This window comes from Rutilus rutilus, assembly GCF_951802725.1.
Source record: "Rutilus rutilus genome assembly, chromosome: 12".
Classification (NCBI taxonomy): domain Eukaryota; kingdom Metazoa; phylum Chordata; class Actinopteri; order Cypriniformes; family Leuciscidae; genus Rutilus; species Rutilus rutilus.
This window is the reverse complement of record NC_140217.1, coordinates 7,232,882-7,255,541: the sequence shown is the minus strand read 5'-3', so window position 1 is coordinate 7,255,541 and position 22,660 is coordinate 7,232,882. Positions and strand designations below refer to the sequence as shown.

General features: G+C 39.9%; 1 protein-coding gene across 1 annotated transcript; it reads left to right on the top strand.

Annotated features, from left to right (window-relative positions):
- The first annotated feature begins 3,365 nt into the window (after nucleotides 1-3,365).
- myh9a (myosin, heavy chain 9a, non-muscle) lies at nucleotides 3,366-22,541 on the top strand. Its single transcript, XM_084425900.1, has 41 exons — nucleotides 3,366-3,558; nucleotides 6,543-6,874; nucleotides 7,320-7,476; nucleotides 7,578-7,605; nucleotides 7,705-7,798; nucleotides 8,512-8,532; nucleotides 8,939-9,031; nucleotides 9,122-9,185; nucleotides 9,316-9,414; nucleotides 9,614-9,757; nucleotides 10,516-10,611; nucleotides 10,809-11,080; nucleotides 11,164-11,337; nucleotides 11,469-11,642; nucleotides 11,960-12,074; nucleotides 12,388-12,578; nucleotides 12,692-12,813; nucleotides 12,998-13,067; nucleotides 13,153-13,313; nucleotides 13,539-13,647; nucleotides 13,731-13,862; nucleotides 13,956-14,162; nucleotides 14,267-14,404; nucleotides 14,696-14,819; nucleotides 15,027-15,198; nucleotides 15,344-15,556; nucleotides 15,778-15,922; nucleotides 16,163-16,369; nucleotides 16,499-16,603; nucleotides 16,794-16,946; nucleotides 17,086-17,334; nucleotides 17,685-17,897; nucleotides 18,941-19,153; nucleotides 19,266-19,427; nucleotides 19,603-19,731; nucleotides 19,879-19,967; nucleotides 20,108-20,231; nucleotides 20,346-20,554; nucleotides 20,740-20,848; nucleotides 21,070-21,242; nucleotides 21,387-22,541. The coding sequence occupies exons 2-41, from the start codon at nucleotides 6,548-6,550 to the stop codon at nucleotides 21,493-21,495; spliced, it is 5,886 nt and encodes a 1,961-aa protein (XP_084282026.1). The 5' UTR covers nucleotides 3,366-3,558; nucleotides 6,543-6,547; the 3' UTR covers nucleotides 21,496-22,541.
- The last annotated feature ends 119 nt before the right edge of the window (nucleotides 22,542-22,660 follow it).

The window sequence follows — 22,660 nt, the reverse complement described above, 5'->3', positions numbered from 1 at the left end:
TTGATTGATTACATATTCACAAAATGGCAATAAATTATTCAGAATTTATTGATTCTCCCTTTTCATCTTTATAAATGCTCCTTTCTAAAAAAGCCTATGCTTATATATGTTCAGAAGGTCTTCCAGGTTTGTGGAAATGCACACACAGACCAACGACTAGTCATGAGCCGGTCACTGAAAACTGAGAGCCACATGGCATTTGATCACTGGATTTACAGAAATCATTTCACTTTTAAGAAGTTTTTTTATTTGTTTTGTTTTTTCCCCTACATAGCACCATCAACTACTGACGAACACATTATTGATTATCACTCAATAATTAAATTATCACTCACCGGGTAATTTAACCACGTATAGAACTATGACTTTGAAAGGCTTAGAGTACTCTGCAAAAAAAAAAAAAAAACATCCCAACGCTTATTAGAGCAGTCGTGTAGTGATTGTTTTCACCATCAGAGGGCGCTGCAAGCTACACTGATTACTTGGTCACGCACCGCTACTTCATCCATGAAGAACCAAGAGGAGAGCAGAGCACACATGTACGTAACCAAACAGTTGCTGGGCCCCATTGACTTCCATACTATTTTTTTTTAAATATCTTCTTTTGTGTTCAGCAGAAGAAAGAAGTTCATACAGGTTTGGAACAACATGAGGGTGAGTAAATTATTGATTTGAAATAGAAATTAGACATGCATTTTTATACTGTCACTTCCTTGCTAAATAAAAGTATTAATTTATATGTGTATATAGGCTATATATACACATATATACACACACACGTATATATATATATATATACACACCACCTACTTTATTATGTACACCTTGGTAGTATCAGTTTGGACCCCCTTTTGCCTTCAGAACTGCCTTAATTCTTAATGGCATAGATTCAACAAGGTGCTGGAAACATTCCTCAGAGATTTCTCCAGTTCCAACACATCCCAAAGGTGTTCTATTGGATTGAGATCTGGTGACTGTGGAGGCCATTCCCAGACAGCAACATTAGTGTCGGCCCAGATCCGGCCCACATCTGGTATGTGTGGAATCCACGTGTACCAGATGTGGGCCGGATCTGGGCCGACACTAATGTTGCTGTCTGGGTTTGAGTATAGTGATCTCACTGTCATGTTCAAGAAACCAGTTTGAGATGATTTGAGCTTTGTGACATGGTGTGTTAACCTGCTGGAAGTGGCCATCAGAAGATGGGTACACTGTGGTCAGGAAGGGATGGACATGGTCAGCAACAATACTCAGGTAGGCTGTGGCATTTAAATGCTCAATTACTTAGTGGGCCAAGAAAATATTTACACACCATTACACAACCATTGATTTATTAATCTCTTTCTATCAGCTCAAACCAGTCTGTCCATTCCCCTCTGACCTTTGGCTTCAACAAGGCATTTTATCCCACAGAACTGCCACTCTCTGGATATTTTCTCTTTGTCGGACTCCACAAACCCTAGAGATGGCTGTGTGAAAATCCAGACCAGCCCGCCTGGCACCAACAACCATGCCACGTTTAAAGTCTACATGGCTAAATGCGCTGAGTTGCCGCCATATGATTGGCTGATTAGATATTTGCATTAACAAGCAGTCGAACTGGTGTACCTAATAAAGTGGCCAGTGAGTGTATGTATGCAGTATAGTAGCATGTCACATTGCAGGACACTGCTGTGTCGTGTCGTGTCGTGTCATCTGCTCAGTATGCTCTCTTTCTCCCTCTGGGAGTAAAAACGACAGTAAACTGCATCAGGCTGAGAATAGCTGAGACAATAGCATGGCTAGATCACTTCATTATCATCTCAAGTAACACACCCTACGTACGCTGGTTGTGTTCATGGATAAGATTACAGATGCCACATTTTATATGAAGCAGAACACAGCTGAGCAATGTTCAAGTTTAGAAATCTCATTTGCTGTCTGCTTATCTGGTGTGAGGTCATGTAGCAACAAGTCTTCTCTTGAAAATTGATCTCTATCTTTCATGCCAATGAGTATTTCAGATGAAGAGGAGAAAGAATAGTAATCCAAAACCTCTGCTGCCTTAACTACAGCTCATGCTTTCACTGTGTTTGCGTCTCTTTCATACCATATAAGGAAGAATCAACCCATGCACCTGAGGCCTGTAGACTCATACCTATGCTTGTCGGTGTGCTCAGGGCCAACTAGGTTTTAATCTGTTTTGCTGCTGCCATTTGTTTTGTTGCTTTCCGTAAAATAAAACGCTCTTTCAATTTAGCATAAGATTACTTGGACGAATCTGTTTGTTGCCTGAGCTTCTCTGTGACCCTACATGAACTTTGACTTTTTGATTTTTCCATAAAGGAGGACTGTTTACTTAGTTGACAATAACAGCAACATCATTTACAGTAATCAATGCACATATCTGGCAACCCCTGATTGACACACAGAGAAAAATGCAATATCTATAAACGCCCATGAAGATAATCTGTCAGTAGTTTACAGGCCAGTTTATCATATAGTTGTCACCTGACCAGTGTTTTCTATTTTATGATATCCAATGGGTGACTCATGTTAAAAGCATAGGTTCACTTTAGTCTCTCTCTCTCTCTCTCTCTCTCCACCTCCACAGTAAGACTCTTTAAATAGGGAAAAACCACTGCAGGTACAGACAAATCTCTGCATTCCTTCACCAGCCTTCCTGCACTCCAGCTTCCTGCATTTAGGCTAATATTCTATAAACTCCATCTGAACTACAAAAGATATTATGATTTTTGTATAATTATAGTAGTAATTTAAGTAATTATGTGTGTAAAGTCCATTTTGATGATGTTTTTATGAACAGTTGTTGTGAATAACTGACATAGGCCGTAGTGAAGTTTGAGAAGACTTGGTGAAAATGCTTCTATTTAGCATTTGTTTTCATTACCAATTAGCCTATATTTTCAGCATAACATTTTTTTTTTAACATTTAGTGGAAATATATGGAAATTTGTGAGCTTTTTTATGTGAAAATGTTCAAATTCAAAATATTTAATTCATATTTTAATTCCTTTGTTTATTTCCAGTATTATCTATTATAGGCTATTAATTTTTATTATTTTTTTTATACATTTTTCTTGCGTATGCATGTAGGCTGCATATTGCTTGTATATTTTATAAGTAACAATTTAAAATTCTAAAACTTGTTTATTTCCTTGATATATAAACCTAACCTCCTAACCATAGACTGTAAAAGGTCATAACCAAACATCACTGTTTGGCATAATAATGGGCGCGCTAAATAAATGACCAATCAATGAAAGCACATGTCTTGATTGACACTTTTAAAGAAGCGCTAAATCAAATGGGCGGGACATTGGGGTTTGTCGACGTTTTATAGCCACGCCCACACAGCTGATTTAAGAGTCAGAGGGAGTTTGCTGAGAGAAGTGAGAGGAAACTAGAGAGCAGGACGCCGATGAGCAAGTAGGAAAGTATCACAAACCCCAGAGATTTTCGGATACATTTGTCTCAGCTGTGTCATTCTTCCTAATAAAAAAATTATTGGGATTTGGCATTGGGTCTTCTCAACAAACGGCGCCTGAGGCAAAAGAGGTGAGTGAATTTTCAACATTCAGCCACATTCTCAGAGTTTCTCACCTGAGCGCGCACCTGAACCTGTTCTGCACAATCAGCCCATGCACGCGCGTGTAGCTGTGCTACTCGATGAAGTGATACAAATATTTTAAGTAAAACAAAAGAAAGTTATTAATAGTCTTAATTTAGGTAGACTCCGTGAAACAAATTACAAACCAGAATATTATGACATGTTACTTTTTTATTAATATTTTCTTTACCGTTACCCAAAATAATGTAAAGTAGAGTGCACGAGAAACTCCCCTATCAGTAGCATCTGAGTTCAGGTGATCTGTCTGTCTGTCTGTCTGTCTGTCTGCTCTTTGCAACACGCCCAGTTTGCTTTGAGACCGGTTTCTAGCAGTAGATACGACCTGATTTGCTCAGCCCTGAGGACACACATTCAGCCCTGACGCGGAACAAGAGACCTTAACTGTTATGCAACAGTGCCAGTTGCAAAGTTACATTATTGTGTCTTAATTTCATTGTGAGGTATTTTGCACTAGAGCGGTTTCACCTTGCACTGCATAAAATGCTCTGTTCGTGAGCATTGTGTGTTGCTGTTGTTGACTTCATCTCAGAGCTGTTGACATTTGATCTATAAGCAAGGATTGAACACACGCCAAGATCAGTGGGATGAGAGAACATGCTGATGGAGGGATAAAATAAGGTATGGCACTGCAGGTGACCACTGTGACGGCAGGACAGGCTCACTGGTAAACTCACACTTTAAGAGTGAATCTTATCAAAACATATCCCATAAATGACCCCTTTCAAATAAATTACACACACATTGTTTTCATGTTTTATGGGGACTTTCCATAGACACAATGATTTTTATTCTGAACAAACTGTATATGTTATCCCCTTACACTAACCCACACCCCTAAACCTACCCATCACAGAAAACTTTCTGCCAAAAACATCACTACTTATGATTTATTAGCTCATGAGGACCAAAAAACTGTCCCCACAAGGATTTCAGATGTTGATTTTCTTGATTTTGGTTCAAATATAATGGATATTTTAGTCTTGTGTTGGCCAAATATGCCCACATTTGAGTGAATTTCTCCATTGTAATAAGCACAATTAACTAGTTTCAGGCTGTTTTCTGTGGTTCTGCTTCTGTTACACTTATTAATTTCAGACAGCAAGCTCTAACATGTTGCCTTCTAAGGTCTTGCATTAAAGCGCAAGAGGAAGTGTGTCAGTGTGCTGAAGCAACTTTTCAATATCAACATGTTCAACCATTTCACTATTTTGTTGTGTCACGGATGGCTGTTTGTTCCTCTTTTCTCAACTATGATTAACTCTTTTGTCCCTTAAATGTATATTACACACTCATAGGTAGTTCCTTTTTTATTCTTGGAATCGGATGACAACCTGTGGTGGGTCAACCCAACAAAGGTGCATGTCATGTGCAGGCGCACGTGCGGTCATCTGCATTTAATCACAGTGACTGTGTTTGAGCTGCTAATGAACTTGCAGACAGAGATGACACCCTGCTAATCTCCTTATCCCTTCGTCTCAACAGTACACTAAAGCTGTGCTGTTGTCATCCATTTTCACTTTCTAGATGCCTCTCTTAAGTGCTGTCATTGGTACTCCCACACTTCATTTGGCATCTTGTTGGCCTTTTTCCCCACTTTGGTTGAATTGGCAGATTTAAATCAGTTTAGAGGTCACTGACAGGAAGTACTTTCATAGTCTGAATAGGCAAGAGAACTTTGACTCCCAGAAGCCTCTCTTTCCCTCCCCCCGAGGGATGGGTATATGTGGGTCACATGAGAGAAATCCTAACTGTAGGGCACTTATATAATTCTCAGAAAAAAAAAAGGAAATATAAATATTACTTATTTTATTTGCATTACATTTATCCATTAACCTTATTACAAATTCTCAACTGGTGGTTAGGGATACCTTATCTTTAATCTTGAGTAACATTGGTATGATATTCATATTATGTATATTAGGATTTAGCCATTTAAGCTTTGGAAAAGAACTAGTCTCTGCTGTCAAAGGAACTTGCATAATTATTCATCTGATGTTTCTTATCTGCCATCTGAATATGTCTTAAGTGTACAAAGATACCTAAGGATGTTACTCTTAATTTCTGAGTTCTGGAGTCTTCCGCAGGGTGTGGCGGGTCATGAAATTGTCTGTCTGAACTTGTTTAGGAATTACTCCTTCAGTGCAGATTTTCTCTCCACTTCAAAGCAATAGGAGCTTGTGTCTTGTGTATGTTTGCATCAGCACACAGTAGGTTAAGGAATTTTAACACACACTAGCTAAGTGTGTGCATGACACCATAAATGCTCAAAGTTATGGTTATATGGAAACTGGCTCTCTACGTCACTAATAATTGCATTGATGCATAGTTCTGTGCACAAAATTGTGCATGCACAATTTCTTCAGAATTCACAAGACACTTTTCATATACATTTATAATATAAAATGTGTTTGTAAATTCTAAACATTTTTGGGAATCTGGGATTTTAAAATGTGGCGTTTAAATTGATTGTAGATTTTATCCTAAATTGTGAACTGTTTGCTGAATCATGATTTCTGCATGAATATGTTTAACATGCACAAACCCACTTACTGTTTGTGTTTTACCACTTTCCATGTTAGTCAGACTTGGTTTCTAGCCCAACACAAACATTACCAAGCAGCACTTGTATTTGGTGATCTGAAGTTACAAAACACAGTTTGATGGTATTCTGAAATGAGTGTGGGAATTTAATGGAATTCTTATAATTAGGGGTTGTTAAAGGAATTTACTTTCAAGGATAAATGGGGGTGTCACTCTGTAGATGTTTGCGTACAATTGAGGAGATTAATTTCTTCGTCACTCGTCATTCTGGTTTTAATTCTCGGTGTTACTGTGACATCCTGCATAACTCTTTAAAACCACGAAACCATTAAATTCTACCATAAACAATTTCTTTCTTTCTTGTACGTAGTCAAAATGTCAGACGCAGAGAAGTTCCTCTATGCCGACCGCAACACTGTCAACGACCCTTTGGCGCAGGCAGACTGGTCCTCTAAGAAGCTGGTATGGGTTCCCTCAGAGAAGCTCGGCTTTGAGGCCGGCTCCATCAAAGAGGAGACTGGAGATGAGTGTCTTGTGGAGCTGGCTGACTCAGGCAAGAAGATCAAGGTGAGCAAGGATGACATCCAGAAGATGAACCCACCCAAGTTCAGCAAGGTGGAGGATATGGCGGAGCTCACCTGCCTGAATGAAGCGTCTGTTCTGCACAACCTGAGGGAGAGATACTACTCTGGGCTCATCTATGTAAGTCTGTCTGGATTTTTTCTGATGCATCAAAGAATAGTTTAATTTACTTTGAAACAATTTTCACTCAGAAATTGTCATTTGTAAAATTTACTAGCAAAGAATCTGCAAGTAACATTGAATCAAATGTGAAATTTTGGAAGACTAAAATAGTATTTTCTCGTAAAACGTACTCCAACAGTCTTTGTAAAAAGGGATTTTTCAAAGTTGTAAGTGAGTGTAGGTTGACAAATGAACACTTTGACAGTGCAGAAAACTAATATAGAAAATGCACAATTGTTTCATGTAGTTGCATCATTAAACCATGAATCATCTAATGCCAAGATATTTGTAGTTCCTAATTGGTTAGTTTATAAAGAGTGAGTATCTGTCAAGAAGATTAGTCAATCGGCTTGAAACGAATGTGCTTTTTGTGATGAATGGCATGTGTAAATCATTGTTTCAGACATACTCTGGGCTCTTCTGTGTGGTAATAAACCCGTATAAGCATCTGCCTATCTACACGGAGGAGATCGTAGAGATGTACAAAGGCAAGAAGAGGCATGAGATGCCCCCTCATATCTACGCCATCACAGATACTGCCTACAGGAGTATGATGCAGGGTGAGAACAATCCCTGCGTGACGCTATTAATCAGGCTAAAATGGCACTTCTGTTCATGCGATGGAGCACTGTTAATTGATTTCTTTCTTCTTTTTTTTTAGATCGTGAGGATCAGTCCATATTGTGCACGTAAGCTTGACTTGGCACTTGTGATATACCAGTAATAAAATAGTATTAAAATAGCCAGCATTGTATCTTATTTTAAACTTAAATTAAATTATTCCCCAGGGGTGAATCTGGTGCTGGAAAAACTGAAAACACCAAAAAAGTCATTCAGTACCTTGCTCATGTAGCATCATCCTTCAAAACAAAGAAAGATCAAGTGAGTACAAGACTTTTTTTTTCCTCAGGGTTGTGGCACAGCCGGTGTTGCATGTGCTCACAACATACAAGAGTTGTGTATTAACAGTATTCAGGTTTGAATCCGACCTGCTTCATTCCCCCATCTTACCCTACACTCAGATATGCAACTCTTTTGTGCACTGAGGTGCCATTAACACATTACATGGATTCAGTCATGGAAAAGTCATCACAAGTGAATATTGATTCGTGTGCACAACCGCCAGATAAGACGAGTGCTGATTGTCATGGCAGAGCTGCTCATAAATGACCACATCCATTTTTAATATAAGCTATTCTGTCTCCAGCCCCCTTCGTGGTAAATGTTTTGTTGATGTCAGGTTTATCTCTTCCTATTCTTTATCCTCCTTTCTTTTTTTTCTTTTCTTTTTTTTGTTGAACTCTTCCTCCCACAGAGGTTTAATACTCTTCTCTCTGTCATTTGGACAAGGAAGTCAGAATTCTGTGTTTTCACATTCCTGTATCAGGCCTAGACCTGTTCCCACGGGATCTCTAATGACTTTGTGAATACCTGCATATGCGTTCATGGTTTATAATACACTAGGCCCTTTTTTAAAGAACTGCAAGCATCCAATTGTTTAATGTTGCCCCATATGGTTGAAAATGTTTTAAATTTGAGTCCCCCTTCATTTGTGTCCATATTGAGCCTTTCTCTCTCTCTCTATAATCCTGCAGAGCAGTGTCTCCCTGTCACATGTGAGTTCAACCATACCTTCCTTCACTTTTCCTGCTGTATACACCCACTTTTCTGGTCATGCGACTGGTTTTCTACAGGCTTAATTATATGGTGTTATGTTGCAAAGTCCTCCTAACTGCTTCGGCTAATGCATATTCTAACACTGGTGTAGAACAAAGTTTAATGCACGTATGGTTTTTAGCATTATAAATGTAGTGGAAGAATGTACTCGCCTGCAAAAATGGGCATCAGTAGTCTGGCAAAGCTTTCACTTGCAAATCTGTGATCTTGGTCTACAGTGCATTGATGGTTTGGTACCTTTGTTTCAAGATGTTGTCTGTTTCACTAATGGTCTATTAGTTCCTGAAATTGTGAGTTGTAACTTTAAATGCGCTCATCCCCTTTTATCAACGATTTGTCTGCCAGGGTGAGTTGGAAAAACAGTTGCTACAGGCCAACCCAATTCTTGAGGCCTTTGGCAATGCCAAGACAGTGAAGAACGATAATTCTTCTCGATTTGTAAGTGTGCACAGACCAATCCAATTGACTCCTTTTTAAAGGGTCCCACTAAGTTTTGACATGAATCAATATGAGCTTTTTTATTCACAGGGAAAGTTTATCAGGATCAACTTCGATGTCAATGGTTACATCGTTGGAGCCAATATTGAGACCTGTATCCTTTTTATTGACTGAACCACCACTTAGGAAACTGAAATGTGTATTGTTAGCTTGTTGCCATTTTAAAGGGTTCATACAGAATATGTTTGACTTATTCTGTTAATCCCCTAACAAGCGTTTTTCAGATCTGTTAGAGAAGTCTCGTGCGATCAGGCAGGCCAAAGATGAGCGGGCCTTCCATATTTTCTATTACTTGCTATCAGGAGCAGGAGACAAATTGCGTGGTGAGGACCATTTCATGCAATGAACACATTTAAGCTATGAATTCTTTAAAATCATACATGCAGTGTTAGGGCCAACTTTTTGTTAAAATGAACATATAAATCTTTTCTTAATGTGAATTTAATGCTGAATACCCATGTGACAGTGTAGTATGCTCTAGGACTAAAGGAAAGTTTATAAAATTTGTTCTCTACTCTACAGCTGAGCTGTGCCTAGAGGACTACAATAAGTACCGTTTCATGTCGAATGGAAATGTAACTATCACTGGACAACAGGATAAAGAACTGTTTGCTGAAACCATAGATGCCTTCAGGATTATGGGCATCCCTGAGGAGGAGCAGACAGGTATAGAGACTCAAAGGCACTCTTTCATCTGTAATCACTCTACAGTGTGTTTAAAGGGGTGATTAACTGAGAAATCTTTTTCTTGAGCTTTTGACATATAAGAGGTCATCATACAATAAGAATATCCTGTAAGTTTCAGAACTGAAAACTTCCTTGTTAGTCCAATAAAAGCTTTTATTGACACCAGGCACAGCGAACGACAGGTTTTTCAAAGTGGGGGTCTATGACGTCAAAGGGTATCAAACAACACCTCCGCAGAAGATGATCAACGCCTACTTCAACACTGCCTGTTTAGCCCCAGCCACCGATTTGCGCATTACATGAAACTCATTATAATATGTAAAACTGTTATCCAATCATAGCAGTGGGCGTTTACTTCCAAGTCTTCAATGTGGCACGGCCATAAAAACCGAGCGTTTCAGGAGCTAGGCTCAAAACCAGGGTAGAAAATAGCCTATAGGCTATTACTTAGTCATTTTGATGTTTTTGAAAGTAAAAACCAAGTGAACGTCATAAGTTGACTTCAGACAACAATATACTTTTTTTTTTTTTTTTTTTTTTAAAGCCAGTACATGACCTCTTTAATCACCTAAAGTTGTGATGTCTTTCATGAATCGAGTGAAAGTTCACCAGTTTCTCATGCTGAGAACTATTCAGTATAGCTACTCGAAGTTTGGGGTTTAACTTATTGAGGGGTGATGTTTGTTATTGCCTCATGTCTGAGGAAATGTAATGCATGTTCTGTTAATGTGTCCCAGGTCTTTTGAAGGTGGTGTCTGCTGTGCTGCAGCTTGGAAACATGAGTTTTAAGAAGGAACGCAACTCTGACCAAGCCTCCATGCCCGATGACACAGGTCTCACTTTCTTCATTAACTTGCTCTACAAATTAGTCCCAAGTTCATTTCATTACCAGTACTTGTATTTGCACCAAAAATGGCAGAATGCACATTCTGTTGTTATTCATATTGCTTATTCTAGACTGGAATCAAACCTTTTTTTCTGAGCTCTAAATGTCTTGTCCTTTTTTTCTTTTTCTTTTCTTTTTTATCAGCTGCCCAAAAGGTGTCCCATCTCTTGGGCATGAATGTGACTGATTTCACACGTGCCATTCTCACACCACGCATCAAAGTGGGCCGTGATTGCGTTCAGAAGGCTCAGACTCAGGAACAGGCTGAGTTTGCGGTGGAGGCACTGGCCAAAGCCACGTATGAGAGATTGTTTCGCTGGTTGGTTATGCGTATCAACAAAGCTTTAGACAAGACCAAGCGTCAGGGTGCTTCTTTTATCGGAATCCTGGACATCGCTGGATTTGAGATCTTCGAGGTGTGAAAGTGTTGTGAGGAAAAACAAAAAATTTGTCTCGATTTATAATTGGCCATTTTGATTAACTCTTTTTCTCTTTGTAGCTGAACTCATTTGAGCAGCTCTGCATCAACTACACCAACGAGAAGCTTCAGCAGCTGTTCAACCACACCATGTTCATCCTGGAGCAGGAGGAGTACCAGCGTGAAGGCATTGAATGGAGCTTCATCGACTTCGGCCTTGACCTGCAGCCCTGCATTGAACTCATTGAGAAGCCTGTAGGTTTATTCTTTTTTTTTTCTTTTTTTAAACTTTGTAGAATTTCTCTCGCTTCAAACCCTCCTGCATGCCTTGATTTAAAAAAAAAAAAAAACTATTCCTCAGTGTCTCTCTCTCTTTTTTCCATCAGAATGGTCCTCCTGGAATCCTGGCTCTGTTGGATGAGGAGTGCTGGTTTCCCAAAGCCACAGACAAATCCTTTGTGGAGAAAGTAGTCCAGGAACTGGGCAACAACCCAAAATTTCAAAAGCCCAAAAAGCTCAAAGATGATGCTGACTTCTGTATCATTCACTATGCTGGCAAAGTAAGGGCTCTTGTGTGTCTTAAATACTGGGATTAGCTTCATATGTTGGTAAAGTGATCCTGTGGACGTCTGTAATATTTATCATGAAGTCATATTTGTTAAGCAATGTCTGTGGAAATTGCTGAGGCGGGCAACTGAATTCAGGCATCACAATATTATAAAGCACAGTATGAAACGTGAATTCATTTAGACATTTACATGCTCTAGAACATTACATTTCCCTCAACATTTAAATCTAATCCCATCTGAATAAGGTTGAAGAGGAGAATTTTTCTTTTAAAAGTGTATCATTTATGTGTCTGTCTGGTCCTCCACAGGTTGATTACAAGGCTACTGAATGGCTAATGAAAAACATGGACCCTCTGAATGACAATGTGGCAACTCTGCTTAACCAGTCATTGGACAAGTTTGTGTCTGAGCTCTGGAAAGATGGTATGAGACTCTGCAGATGACTAAACATTAGATTGATTTAAGGAATGTTAATTTGAGTATTTCAGATGTCACTAATGTCTAAAAAGTTTTGACGACAATCCACCTGCTGCATTGAGCTTTTGTTGGTCAGGCTTTTAGGTCGTCATAGAGAAAAGTGAGTCTGATTCTGCCAGTGTGTAATATGCAGGTTGTCTGCTACTGTTCATTCTGGACACTAAAAGACTCCACAATTAAACATGAAAAGTCATCTTAAACACTCTTGTGTTGGTTTCCTGCATAATGTGTTTTTTTTGTGTGTGTTTCTTTTCATCAGTGGACCGAATTGTGGGATTAGACAAGGTAGCTGGAATGGCTGAATCATTGCATGGAGCTGTCAAGACTCGTAAGGGAATGTTCCGTACAGTAGGACAACTGTACAAAGAGCAGCTAACAAATCTGATGACCACCCTCAGAAATACCAATCCTAACTTTGTCCGATGCATAATCCCCAACCATGAGAAGAAGGTGTGAAGAGAGAAACTTTACACCCCATCCCATCCTCAAAACATTTGTATAGCCAGGTGGTCCATGCCTCTTTTGTGGCCTCCAACAATTAAGTCTCTGCTCTTCTCTTCTAGGCTGGTAAATTGGCACACAACCTGGTTCTAGAACAACTAAGATGTAATGGAGTTCTAGAAGGAATTCGGATCTGTAGACAAGGGTTCCCCAACCGCATTGTCTTCCAAGAGTTCAGACAAAGGTATTTTGGATTATCATGAATGTTGAGTATTTGAACTGCTTGTCTGGCGTAGTACTGCTTTTATACTACGTAGCAGGGAATTATGCATACCCAGAATTCAGGGCTTGACTTTAGTATCTATAGACTTCTTGAATCATCTTATTCCTTGTAGTCTCTAAATTATTTTTCCCAAATGTAATTTCAGATATGAGATCCTCACGCCAAATGCCATCCCCAAGGGCTTTATGGATGGGAAGCAGGCCTGTGTCCTCATGGTAAGAGTTGATGCACACCATTATGTAACTCTAAGATAATTGATCCTTTATTGTTTAATTTATTGTAATGTATTTTCTCTCCCAGATCAAGGCTCTGGAGCTGGATTCGAACTTGTACCGGATAGGTCAAAGTAAAGTGTTCTTCAGGGCTGGTGTTCTTGCCCACCTGGAAGAGGAGAGAGATATGAAGATCACTGATGTCATCATCACCTTCCAGGCCTGGTGTAGAGGCTATGTTGCTAGGAGGTAGATGTATTTAAACGTATACATTTATACAGATCGGTTTTCCAGGACACCACAGCTAGGAGAGATTTGAAGCACTAAAAATTATTGTCTGTGTTTGCAACCTTGGCTGATAATTTCTAAATGACTCTGAAAGGTTGTCTTGTATGATAGATGATTGAAGATGTCTGTGAGGTGTTAATTTAAACAGGAATGTTAGACTGACAACTTAAGGTTTGTTTTACATAGAGCCTTTGCTAAGAGGCAGCAGCAGCTGAATGCCATGAGGGTGATCCAGAGGAACTGTGCAGCCTATTTGAAACTCAGAAATTGGCATTGGTGGCGACTCTTTACCAAGGTACACATAGGTTCAAAAATCTGTATGTTTATTAGAGGTCAACCAGAGATGTAAAAGCAATGTCTCCACTTTTCTTTCTTCAGGTAAAGCCTTTACTGCAGGTGACCAGACAAGAAGAGGAAATGGTCGCTAGGGAGGAAGAGCTGGTCAAGATGAAGGAGAGACAGCAGCAGGCTGAAGACCAGCTGAAAGAGTTTGAGAACAAACAACAACAGGTGTGTATGGTGGTGGGTTTTTTCCTCACTACAAGATGACTCTTTATTCTCTCTTGGTGTCCATAAACATATCATTGTTATTCCCTGTAACAGTTAAATTCAGAGAAGATGGCTCTTCAGGAGCAGTTGCAGGCGGAGACCGAACTGTGTCAAGAGGCTGAAGAGATGAGGTCACGTCTTGCTACACGCTTGCATGAGCTGGAGGATGTCCTGCATGACCTGGAGTCCCGCTTGGAGGAAGAGGAGGAGAGAGTCACACAGTTTCATACAGAGAAGAAGAAGATGCAACAGAACATTTCGGTGAGAGGAAGTTTGAATGAAATTGACCTCCCAAATACATACTTCATACAAAGTTAGTTGATTTGTGTTCAATTGTAATTGAAGAACCTAAAATCCTTTCTCAGGATCTGGAGCAGCAACTGGATGAAGAAGAGGCTGCCAGACAGAAGCTGCAATTGGAGAAAGTCACCATGGATTCCAAGATGAAGAAGATTGAGGAGGACATTATGATTCTTGATGACCAAAACTCCAAACTTGCCAAGGTCTGACAAGAATGTGTTCTGCCTTTACATAAATCAACAATGAAGTAGTTTCAAGTCCACATTTCAGAAATTGGGGGAATCAAAATATGGTTTTGCGATTCTTGCCCCGAACAATTCAATTAATGCTACACAAATGTTGTAGTATTTAACTACTACAATATCTTTCTCCTGAAAGTGTTTTACTACACATGGAAACGGTTCACCTCTTATGACTGCATAATCTGCTGCAAAAACTATTTAGTGCTGCTTGTCCTGATAGTGATGGTTGTATGCGGGTATATGATCTTACAGGAGAAAAAGCAGCTGGAGGAGAGAGTGTCTGAGTTCACCACTAACCTGGCTGAAGAGGAAGAGAAATCCAAGAGTTTGCAGAAACTCAAGAACAAACATGAGGCAATGATTACTGACCTGGAGGGTAAGTATATATTCATGACCCTCAAATAATTATGAAGCAGGATTTTGAAAACGCACATCTAAAGCCAGCCCAAGAATGCGGATGACAAAAACTTGAGTATGATGTCTCTTTATTGCTGTATTTGCAGCAACAAAGAATTGTTGCAGTGTTCTCTTTGCTACATCTCCATACACCTTAATTGTTCACATCTCTCCTTCACATTCTCAGATCGTTTAAGGAAGGAAGAGAAGACGAGGCAAGAGTTGGAGAAGAACAGGCGAAAGCTGGAGGGCGACTCTACAGAGCTGCATGATCAGATCGCAGAGCTGCAGGCTCAGATTGCAGAGCTCCGTGCCCAACTGGCCAAGAAAGAGGAAGAGCTCCAGGCTGCACTCGCAAGGTGAGTGAAAAGTTTGGTAGCTGTAATTTGAGGTTTTCGTTGAACTGTCCCTCACTGCCACTTCCACTTCTGTCTTAACACTTTTTACCTTAATTGGGTTTTTGTTCCAGCTACATTTTTGTAATTTGTTTGTTTTTTGTTGTAGGATTGAAGAGGAAGCTGCTCTGAAGAACGCTGCCCAGAAAAACATTCGTGAGCTTGAGGCCCAGCTCTCAGAGTTGCAGGAAGATCTGGAGCTGGAGAAAGCTGCCCGTGCTAAAGCCGAGAAACAACGCAGGGACCTGGGAGAGGAGCTGGAAGCTCTGAAGACAGAACTTGAGGACACGCTGGACTCTACTGCTGCTCAGCAAGAACTCAGGTCAGCCATGAGAAAAACTGACTGGGCTTGACTTATTTGAGATTTTTGCAACAACTTGTTTCTTCATTTCCAAAGATACAAATTTAAAACTTATGTTTTGTGGTCAAATTCTGGCTGGTAATTACACAAAGGGGTCATTCTTGTCATGTCATTCTTATGGGACAATGAAGGCATTGCAATGTCCTAGATCACTTTAAAAATGCTTTTCTTCCTGTCTGAAGGGCAAAGAGAGAGACTGAAGTGACTCTGCTGAAGAAGACTCTGGAAGATGAGGCTCGTTCACATGAACAGATGCTAGGTGAAGTGCGACAGAAACACAACCAGGCCTTTGAGGAGCTCAATGAACAGCTTGAACAGTCCAAGAGGGTGAGACCATGTGCCTCTCCTAAAGCATTGATGGATTTTAATGATGCTGCTTTAATAATAATAATAATAATTAGGGAGTGGAAATCTTGCAAAAAATGTGCTGATCTTTTGATTCTCATTTAAAAAGGTGCTGCAATTATTACAACTTAGTGTCTCTCTGAGAAGTGTACATTTTCTTTCCACTCACAAAAGCAAACTTTCTAGAAAGTGTTAACTAACACTCACTGTTGTGTCCCTCAGAATAAAGCATCTGTGGAAAAAGCTAAACAGGCTCTGGAGAGTGAACGCAATGAGCTTCAGATTGAACTTAAGTCACTGTCCCAAGGTAAAAATGATTCTGAGCACCGCAGGAAGAAAGCCGAATCACAGCTCCAGGAGCTGCAAGTCAAACACGTAGAGAGTGAGAGACAGAAACAGGAACTGGCTGATAAAGTGGCTAAAATGCAGGTATTGAGACTAAAATTTGCAATTATACATCAAAGTATAAAAATCTCCTGTCTGAGATCCATTTAGAGCAAACTTGTGCCTACTTTAATGCACACAATATAATTATAATAATATTTTTTTTATGTTTAGGTGGAGCTTGATGCTCTTCAGGGATCCCTAAGCAAGGTGGAGAGCAAATCCATCAAAGCTGCCAAAGATTGTTCTACTGTTGAATCTCAACTTAAAGACGCGCAGGTACAACTTGGTCATACACTATAGTGCATCATTCACAGACACTTATCACTGGAGCTTGCTGAGTGATTGTACTGTTGGTCACAAGTAGTTCCTGCTTGCCCTAAAATAAATGTTGGCTTACTCACAGATGTTGCAGGTAAAAATAAGACTTCATTCTGAATTGGTTTATATTGTTTTCCTATGTGGTTAGGCGTTGTTGGAGGAGGAGACCAGGCAGAAGCTTGCGCTCTCTACTCGTCTTCGGCAAATGGAGGATGAACAGAACAACCTGAAAGAGATGCTGGAGGAGGAAGAGGAGAGCAAGAAAAATGTTGAGAAGCAGCTGTACACTGCTCAAGCTCAGGTGTGTGTGCCCTTGAGTCGGTGGACACGATCTGGTGGATGATAATGCTGGCCTAGGACCAGTTTGTGTTCGAGAACTTTCTTATTCCACTTAGATTTTTAGATTAGAAATGTTATTCTGTTTTTTTGGTTTGTTTCAGTTGGCAGAGATGAAGAAAAAGGTTGAGCTAGAGGCCCAAAGCCTGGAGAGCTTGGAGGATGGGAAAAAGAAATTGCAGAGAGAGGTGGAAGGCATCATGCAGCAGTTGGAGGAGAGGAATGCTGGCTACGATAAACTGGAGAAAACCAAGACCCGTATACAGCGGGAGCTAGATGATGTCCTGGTAGACCAAGATCATCTGCGTCAGACCGTTCAGGAGCTGGAACGCAAGCAGAAAAAGTTTGACCAGGTAGAGAACAGTATTTACAGTATTATACTGGAAATGGAGCAGAAATGTATTTATGAACGTGTCATAGGGTATTTCAAATGCTGATACTCTGGGTGTTTTCTGCAAGTTATAAAAATAACTGGTAACTCCTTATTTTAGTGTCTGTTACATGCAGTAACTATATTAATTTCATGCAAATAACCCCAAACCTAATTCTAACCCTAGTGTCAGTACATGTAGTTACTTATTACTCAATACTTAAATGTATAATTACAGTGTAACAAAGATCTTAAAAATAGTGTAACGAAATCCTTTTTGATCACCTTCACAGTCTAGCAGTCCTTTGTAATAAAATACCTTAATTTGTGCAGCTGCTGGCGGAGGAGAAGAATATCTCTCTGAAGTACGCTGAGGAAAGGGATCGTGCCGAGGCAGAGGCCCGTGAGAAGGAGACCAGAACTCTGACTCTGACCCGAGAGCTGGAGGCCATTACTGATTTGAAGGACGAACTGGAGCGGGTCAACAAGCAGCTCAGAACTGAGATGGAGGACCTGATGTCATCCAAGGATGACGCTGGCAAGAGTGTATGTGAAACACAAGCATTACATGTCTAGAATGTGTTAAAGTCCCCCTGTAGTAAATTTTACCCCTTAACTCATCCTTGATCACCAAAATGACATTTAAGGTTTCCTTTTTTTTTTTCTTTTTTTTTTATGCTTTAAAATAGCTTGAATGGAACTACACCCTTCCCTCATTTAGTATGAGATTCTATGAATATGCAAATTAGCCCCACCTCCACTCACACCAGAGCAGAGATCCACTCACTGACGATCACACGTTGATGTGATTGGTTACAAGGTAGTTTGTGACGTCAGAAACACCAGTGATTTCAAACAGTGTTTTTGAGACTATCTTTGGTTCACTGCAGTTTTAAGGAGAAAATACTCAACAATGGTGTGAGTGTTGACTTTATGAATTTGCACATGGTTTGTCTTAAAGCATATTGAAAGCACCACATAGACACATAAACAATGTTAAAAGCTTGATTTTTACCACAGGGGGACTTTAAGACCACTGTTCCAAAACCCAAAGCTGCTAGCCTAGACATTGAAGATCTAAAGTAAAACAACTAAGATTGCTGCTTTTGGTCAATTTACAGCAGTGAAGGCAGGTTGAGAATGAAATAAGTACATTTCTTTCATTACCAAAAACGACTTATTCGAATGGTTCAACTGTTCATTTATTCAAGAGTAAAAAATGGCTTTAGAGCATGCTAACTGTTCTGGAACAGAGCTAATGTCTACAAGCCAAGATATAACCAAAGCATCTGTTAAATTAAAGTTTAAATATGTAATTATTCCTTGAGGATTTTGTAAGTGAATTATGAAATCTTTAAAGTCTTCCGCCTTGCATTTAAAATAAAATGTATAGTCTCTGAAGGTCTAGCTAATTGTGGTAAACCAGAGTGTTTATTTCTAATTTGCATGAGGTAAGCTTCATTGTTTGTCTGGTGGGCAAATATAGCACTCTCATCCGGTGCGCTTTGGCAACAATTTGCTAAAAAGGACATGATTAATTCTTACCACTTATCTTAGTTGTGCTCAAACTTTTGTTCTTTTCTTTAAAGGTGCATGAGCTTGAGCGGGCCAAGCGAGGAATGGAACAGCAGTTAGAGGAAATGAAGACTCAGCTAGAGGAGTTGGAGGATGAACTGCAGCTCACGGAAGATGCCAAGCTGCGTCTGGAGGTCAACATGCAGGCCATGAAGGCTCAGTTTGACCGAGACCTGCAGGCCAGAGATGAGCAGGGTGAGGAGAAACGGAAGCAGCTAGTCAAACAGGTATGTGCTCACCTGCCCAATGCAGAACAATGTTAATCTATGAGATGCTGATAAATGTTGGGTAACTGGGAAATAATGCACAAACTACTGATATTGTAATTGATTATGTTAGGTGCGTGAGATGGAAATGGAGCTTGAGGATGAGCGGAAACAGCGGGTTCAGGCCGTATCTGTGCGCAAGAAGCTTGAGCTGGATCTGTCAGAGTTGGCTGCTCAGATCGACTCTTCCAACAAGGCTCGAGATGAGGCCCTCAAACAGCTCAAGAAACTACAGGTAAGGAACTACACATATACATTCTGCATGGGCATTACTTTTGTATTAAATTGGTGGGGATTTTTGGTTTCTAGAACCAGAGATCAGGTCTCTACTTTTGCCTGATGAATAAAAATGCAATTGGAGTACATAAACCTGACATGGTATCCGTGTCATTCCCTCTTTTGTTTTGCAGGCCCAGATGAAAGAACAGATGAGAGAGTTTGAGGAACTGCGTCTATCCAGAGACGAAGTTCTTAACCAGGCCAAAGAAAACGAGCGCAAGATCAAGAGCATGGAGGCTGAGATCATTCAGCTACATGAGGTTTGTCTTGTACTTTTTCAGGTTGGATCAGAATTGTACTGCAACTAGAAATGAATTCTAGGGTAAATTTGAGTGTTAGTTTAGACTGAAAGGATTCTTTATGGAAGAATTAGGCATGTGGAAAATGTTTCCTTTTTATCTCTGTAGGATCTGGCTGCTGCTGACAGAGCAAAGAGACAAATCCAGCAAGAACGAGATGAGCTACAGGATGAGATCAATAGCCAGAATTCCAAGAAGTGAGTTACCTGCTGCTATTGTGATGTGTTGTCTGGTAGGGTATCATGCACCAAACTGTTAGTCCTAGAAAATCAAAGTATATTGGGTATCTTATAGTGTGGAGTGGTTTAAATGTGCTTTTTCTTTCTCTCTCTGTCAGCTCACTGAGCAGCGACGAGAGGAGAAGAATTGAGGCACGTATTGCTCAGCTTGAGGAGGAACTCGAGGAAGAACATCTCAACGTGGAGCTGGTCAATGATCGACTGAAGAAAGCAACACTGCAGGTAGAGTACTAGGAGCTTAATGAGTTACTCTCATCCAAAGTGTTCCCAATTTCAGCTATCATATGTTCATCATGATGCTCTGCTGCTAATGGCTTTATTTTGTTTGAACCACAGGCTGAACAGGTTACAGTGGAGTTGTCTGCAGAGCGTGGTAATAGCCAGCGTCTGGAGGGTTTGCGCTCTCAGCTGGACCGCCAGAACAAGGACCTAAAGCAGAAGCTTCAGGAGTTGGAAGTGGCTGTAAAGAGCAAGTACAAGTCCACCATTGCTGCACTGGAGGCCAAGATCCCACAGCTCGAAGAGCAGTTGGATATTGAGATGAAGTGAGTAATGGTAGAGAGATGGTTTGTGTAGATTATTAGAAGCAACTTTCATACTCCACAGGGACTGGGATACTACACGGATATCCGCTATAGTATAGACTATAGAGCACCTCAATTTCCCCAGTAAAAGGTCTTTGTTAACCTTCCTCAGTGACACTTCTAAGTGTCTGTGCTTAACTCTTCAGGGAGAGGCAGCAGTCCACTAAACAGGTGCGACGTGTGGAGAAGAAACTCAAAGAGCTGTTACTGCAGGTTGAGGATGAGAGACGCAATGCTGATCAATTCAAAAATGAGGTGGGTTTTGGACTGCATTTAAAATGCAATAAGCTTGTTCAAACTAGTTCAAAGCCAAGGGATGATCTTCATTTGATCTTAAGAGGAAATTTCTCAAATGATGACGATTTGATTTAAAAAAAAAAAAAAACCTGTGCAGTAAATTTAAATTCCATGTCCGTTTTGTCGCCATTGTCGTCTTTATCTTGAGTGCAGTTCATAATGAAATCTTCCTCTGTCAGTCTGAGAAGCTGAACACTCGTATGAAGCAGTTGAAGAGGCAGCTAGAGGAGACCGAGGAGGAAGCGGCTCGAGCTAATGCCTCCCGCAGGAAGATGCAGAGAGAGCTGGAAGATGCCACGGAGTCTGCTAATGCTATGAACCGAGAGGTCAGCACCCTAAAGAACAAACTCAGGTGTGTAATCCGCTGCTTCGTGATAGTCATGGTATCATTTCTCTGCCAACATCACTTTTAAACTTACTGACAAATCCGTCTGAAACGTTTGTACCTTTCTATGCCACATATTTAGTGTTTATATAAAACTTATGTCTTCTCCAGGCGAGGAGATTTCACTGTCAACGTACGCCGTGCAGTTGGACGCGCTGGTGTGGAAAGTGATGAGGAGAACGATCTGAAAAGTGAGGGATCAGAGCCAACTCCTGAGTAAATTTCAGTGTATGAAAGCTGAGCCCATTGGTGTACCAGATGAGCTATTTTCCTCCAAGCTTGTCTTGTCTGTCTAAATGATTTTTGAATGCTCTGAAGGCAACTGTATCATTAATGGGGGTTTCACTGCAATTTTCAATGTTTTAAAGCAGTTTTTGGGCCAAACAATTATCTGAGCCATTAGACTAAATTTGCATTCAAGATAAAAAAAAAAGCCATTTAACTTTCCAATGAGACTGCAACTGGTCATTTGGCCTAATCTGTTTTACCCTGTTGATAACTGCCTTGAAATGCCTTGAATAAATATTGGCTATTTATATTTTACATGGGAGTATTTATCCATTTACAAGGTAAATTAAATGTTTGGAAATTTTTATAATTGATAATGGGAAGAAATTTCCTTTTGTAATATTACGTAATCCAAGATTTGCAAGATATTACCCATCAAAGAGATTCATCTTCCAGCAGTTTTGTTTCAAGAGCACTTCAGCACCAATTAAGCCTTTTTCTAATTATTTCACTGTCACTTTTCCACCTCATGGTTTAAAATTAAGACTGTTTGCCTTAATTACATAAATATTGTTTGTTTTGTGAGTTCTCACTCAGGACTTGTATGCCACATTATTATGAACTATTTGCAAGGTTTTTTTTTTTTTTTTTAGTTTTTTTTGCATGATGTTTTGAAGTTCACACTTTAGGTGGTGGGTGTGTAAAAAAAATTAATTTGTATTTGTCAACTTTTTATTTTTGGTACTTTTCAAGTGCATTTGCTAACATGCCTCTCTTTCATACAGTATTTTTGCTAGCATTATACTCCCCCTTTTTCTGTATGTTTGTAACAGATGTGATAGACCTATAAATTGTCAAACTTCCAGTGAAATTGTAGTGGACTGACTGTATTTGGAACAATTGAAATTATTTTCCTCTCACTTTTAATGTCACATGATTTCATTGCTTCTGATTAAAGTTTTGTCTTTTGTACTCTCAATTTTACCCCTAATATTTCTCCAAACACAGTATTTCATTAAAGACATCGATTTTTGGTAACTGGTAACTGTCAAAGAGTTTTCTTAATGAATGCAGTGAACTAATGGTTAAAGTTCTGTGCTGTGTAGGTTAAAACCTTAGAAGGGCTCATCCATGAGGAAAAACACCAGGCTGCTTCT